General features: G+C 40.8%; 1 protein-coding gene across 3 annotated transcripts in view; it reads right to left on the bottom strand.

Annotated features, from left to right (window-relative positions):
- NUP85 (nucleoporin 85) overlaps positions 1 to 4777 on the bottom strand; it is a 29560-nt gene that overhangs the window by 21284 nt on the left and 3499 nt on the right. For all 3 annotated transcript variants that reach the window (XM_019644329.1, XM_019644328.1, XM_019644330.1), the window contains exons 2-3: positions 3232 to 3325; positions 1332 to 1494 (exon numbers count right to left, since the gene is read on the bottom strand). In XM_019644329.1, the coding sequence (XP_019499874.1) occupies positions 1332 to 1494; positions 3232 to 3325 (257 nt within the window). The remainder of the gene's footprint in view (positions 1 to 1331; positions 1495 to 3231; positions 3326 to 4777) is intronic.

Below are 4777 nucleotides of genomic sequence, written 5' to 3'. Positions count from 1 at the left end.
AGCTCTGAGCAACAGTGGTTCGAGTCAGCCCGAGCTGAGCAGCCGCGGAGCTGCCAACAGGTGGCGGGATGGCTCAGCTAAAAAAAAAAAAAAAAAATTTTCATCCCTGAGCACCTCTTCCCTGGAGGGGGTAGAGGCCTGGAAATGATCGCTCACGCCTACGTGAGGAAGCCTTCACAGAATCCCAATAGTGTGGGTTCAGAGAGCTTCCAGGGAGGCAAACACATCCACAGACCAAGAGGGTGACACACCTCAACTCCACGGGAACTCTCGTGCTCGGGACCCGCCCAGACCTCACCCTGTGTACCTTTTCATCTGTATCCTTTATCATATCCTTTAATAAACTAGTAAACCTAAGTGTTTCCCTGAGTCCCGTGAGCCACTCGAGCAAATTAATCTGACCCGAGAGGATCCTGGGAACCTCTGATTTGTAGCTAAGTCGGACAAAAGTGGTGGGTTACCTGGAGACCCACTACTTGTGTTTGGCATCTGAAGTGCAGGGCCCTTAACCTATGGAATGTGACACTATCGCCACGTAGTGTCAGAATTGAGTTAAATTGTAGGACACCTGGCTAGTATCACAGAACTGCTTGGTAGGGGAAAAACCCATACACATCTGGTGTCAGAAGTGTTGTGAGTGTGAGAGTAAAGGAGAAACACAAGGGGAGGGAGAAACTGGGGATTTCGCAATACGAATACCGACACTGCCCAGGCCTCACAATATGAATGGACACTAATAAAAACCTAACACAGGGGTTCTCAAACTCCACTGTGCTGAACACTCACCTGGAGATTTTAGGATCCACCCCCAGAAATTTTTATTTTGATGATCTGAGGTGGGGCCCAGAAATCTGCAGTTATCAAGTACCTATCATTGATGCAGTTAACTCAGGAACCACACTTCAGCAATCCTAGTCTATAAATAGTACAATAGTTTCCTGGTCTCTTGCCAAAAAATGCCTTGAGAATAATTCTTCAAAAACAAAACTCATTTTTACATTAATTTCAAAATCTCCCAATAGTAGGACCTCGTTCAATGAATCTCAGGTGCTTATTTGGCCTAAACTTTCTTCTTTGGGGAGTAAATGATTAGGACTACAAACAAGGATGGCTTATCAAGCCAACAAGTCAATCAACACCATTGGCCCATTGCCTGGAAGACATTTCCATCTCTGACCACTCACTCTGCCTAGTATAGGGGCCACAAAATAGAACCAGGAGTCCCTTATCTCTCCAGGTGATCCATCCATCACGTGAAAGGACAGGGATTATTTCATTTGGCTTTTCACAATGTAGTTGTGGACTTTAGCACCTATCAACAGCCTACTTACTGAGCTTTTCTGGATTTTCCAGTTAATTCTTCTTCAATTCTCTGGAGGCCCACAAAGATTCCATGGGATTCATTGAAGAGTTTTCTCAAGATTTGAGAGTAAACATCTAAATCCTTCCGGACAATATGGATAAAAGGGCAGCCGGGCACTGTCTCTGATTTTCCTGAAACAAAATAGGAAAAAGAAATTAAACATCTATCGCTATCATCTTCATAAAAGAACCCACTCTAAAATTTTTTAATCAAATACCTAATTACAAAAGGTTCAGCTTCTTTGCTACTTGTTTCATTTGTAAAAAATTACACAAATTATCCTGTATCAATTATCCATACATGAATTTTTAAACACTAATGTTTACTCTCAGACTTTACTTCTCAACTCACCAGCATATTTTGAAACTATCTTTCACCTCCAACAATTGAAATATACTGAAAAAAGTAAACTCACTTAATGTTAGCCTATGTAAAACTCAATAGATAAGATAAATCTATAGCCAAAGTCATAGTCAAGTGAATATTTTTTTTGTATTACTTTGTACTGCCATTACCTCTAAAACAAAGAATCAAGAATTGACTATTTTAGGGCCAGCTGAGTGGCTCAGTTGGTTAAGAGCTCACTCAAGAGTGCAAGCTCTAAGCAACAGTGGTTTGATGCCCGGCCCAAGCTGAGATGCCACTGAGCTGCGAACAGGTGGTAGGATGGCTCAGCTACAAAAAAAAAAAAAAAAAAAAAAATCTCTGTCTGCAGCACCAATCTATAAATTGTACCTGGAAATTGTGTAAACCACCAACTTGTGGAAATTTCAAGTTGTGATGATGTTCAATGGCTTGTCTTGAATCTGATTTCAATAGATATAAGTAAACAAACAAAAGAAAACCTGTGTTTTCAACAACAGAGGACAAAATTGAAATGTTGATAAGCTTTCCCATTAAGTATGAAAACAGGCCATGCGGACACATTCACAGAAGTTTCTGTTCTGAGCAACTGTCACTTTGGCAGATTCTATAGCTCTGCCAAGCTTGAGATATCTGATAAATATTTAGCAACTTTAGGAACAACTGTTAACTATAAAATCAAGAAAAACTACATAGCTTAAAATTTACATGAGCTGCACACCATGATAATTTACCAAAATTTTAAGACTTTCATTAGCTCAACTTGCTCCTTATAAAAGACAAAAACCTCCACCTTTGGATAAAGAAGCTGTCAAAGATGTGCAAGAAAATCTCTTCAACATTTCCTGATACGCCTCTCTTAAAAAGGAGAAAGCACAATCAAATGTCAAGATTTCAGTTTTATCTTGCTACTAGTGGGAGTCTGTACCAGGAGAAAAATTCATGTCCAATATCTGATGGAGCTTAGAGAACAAAGCCAAGGCCAAGTCATTTCACTCTCCAGCTCACTTGTGCTATGCGTCAACAGCCTACAGAATTCAACTGAGTTCGCACTGATAACATAAAGGTAAGGGCTATGAGATCTGCAAAGTTTCACAATAAGAGGGCTGCTATGAAGGGTACTGAGTCACTCTGGACAAGAAGCGGGGAAAGCTTGAAGTTTTTAGATATAAAGAAAGCCTTTTTTAACACCAGGAAGACTACTGTTAATTAATTTTTTTGCCTGAGTTCAACATCTGGCAGGTCTCATAAATCAATGAAAATCTTAAACAGCTAAAGATTTGAAAATAAAAATAGTAGAAAATAAGTTCAAATCTGAGAGAATAAAAAAAAAAAACAACTAAATGTGCCAAGACACATAGTCTGGAAGAAAAAACAATAGTGAAAAGGGTAACTATTGCATTGTTCTGTACACCTGAAACTAACAATAAAAATAAATTAATTAATTAATTTAAAAAAAAAGTTTTATAAAATTCAAAAAAAAAAAAAAAAACAATAGTACCTACCTTTTTGGTTGAAGGAGGTTTCGCACACCAGCATCTCCCCTGGACCCCAGTCAAAACACATTTGCCTCTTCTTGGAATTCACTCCTGGAATAAACTAGTAAAAAAATAAGGCACAGAAACTGTTATTCCTACTAAAGGCTTTGCTTTCAACTGACTTGCAAGTATAATCCTAGAAATCAGTGGTCATGAATGTTAAGTTCTAATCTATGTACTTAGCTGAATGTGGTTGCAATCAGCCCAGTCTATGAGACCCTAAGCAAGCAAGTGAGCTTTGTGGGGCACCTCAACTCAGCCTACCACTTCTTGGGTGTTGGTAAAAAGGAAAGCTACAACCTAATCAATTATTACATTGTACTTTAGTGATGTGTAGTTTAGAAAAACGGAAGTTAAAAAAAATTAAAAAGGAAGCCAGCCGAGTGGCACGTTGGTTAAGAGTTGGTTTGGGACGCCAGCTCTGAGCAGCAGGGCCCTGGTTCGGATGCCACATGAGGGCCAGTGACGCTGCGCCCTCTACAGCTAAAATGGTGAACAACAGCTCGACCTGGAGTTGCGGCACTGCAGTGAGTCGCCAGCAACCGCGCAGGCTGCAGTGAGGCTGGCCAGCAGCGGGCGAGCTACCGTGAGCTGCTGTGAGCCGCCGTGAGTGGCCATCCAATGGCTGGCAAGTGACTGCCTCACCTGGGAAAAGCGCAATGATATTACCAACATGGGCCAGTGAAGCGACGTCCTCCACAACTAGACTGAAGAAACAAAGGACAGCAACTTGTCTGTTCCCCTTCCCCCAATTCCCAAGCGCTGTTCACATCCCTCAATTCCCCAATAAAAATCTTTAAAAAAAAAATAAATAAATAAAATAAAAAAATAAAAATAAAAAAGGAATTGAACTGTTTCTTACTCACTGAAAAGGCAGGGACCTCCAATCCCACAGATTCTGTGCCATCTCTTTGACAATGACACTCAATTTTTCGCTCCAACTCAGACCAATCCCTTTGAGTCTCAGGTTCATACCTCCAATGCCTAAGCCACACCTTTATAGAGTATTTAACTTCTAGAGCTATAACCACAACATCAAGAGCCAAGAAAAGAACTCTTGATGCTCATTTCACTCCTTCACTGGACAAAACCTCCTCCAGCTGTTCGAATAATCCTTGATTCTTCTCTTTCCCTCACCACCTATGTCCAATCTATCAGAAAATCGTGTTTCACTCTCAAATAAGCCTGAATCCAGCCACTTACCACTTCCACCAGTCTAATCCAAGACGTCATCAACTCTCATCTGGCCCATTGCAACAGCATTTCTCAGTGCCTGAAATCGTTCTCCTAAATGATTATTACATGCCCCATAAAGAGGTGAAAGTTCACAAGGGCAGGAGCCTCAAGGATTCTCATTCACTGCCTAGAAGAGACACTGGCACAAAGTTGGCAATCGATAAATATTTCTGGCAGACAATGAATTTGGCTGGCAATAGTCTTTTTTTTTTTTTTTTTAGCTGAGCCACCCTGCCACCTCTTGGCAGCTCAGCGGCAGCTCAGCTTGGGCAGGGCA

Source organism: Hipposideros armiger, unplaced genomic scaffold (genome assembly GCF_001890085.2).
Source record: "Hipposideros armiger isolate ML-2016 unplaced genomic scaffold, ASM189008v1 scaffold_87, whole genome shotgun sequence".
Classification (NCBI taxonomy): domain Eukaryota; kingdom Metazoa; phylum Chordata; class Mammalia; order Chiroptera; family Hipposideridae; genus Hipposideros; species Hipposideros armiger.
This window is presented reverse-complemented; position numbering and strand designations above follow the sequence as displayed.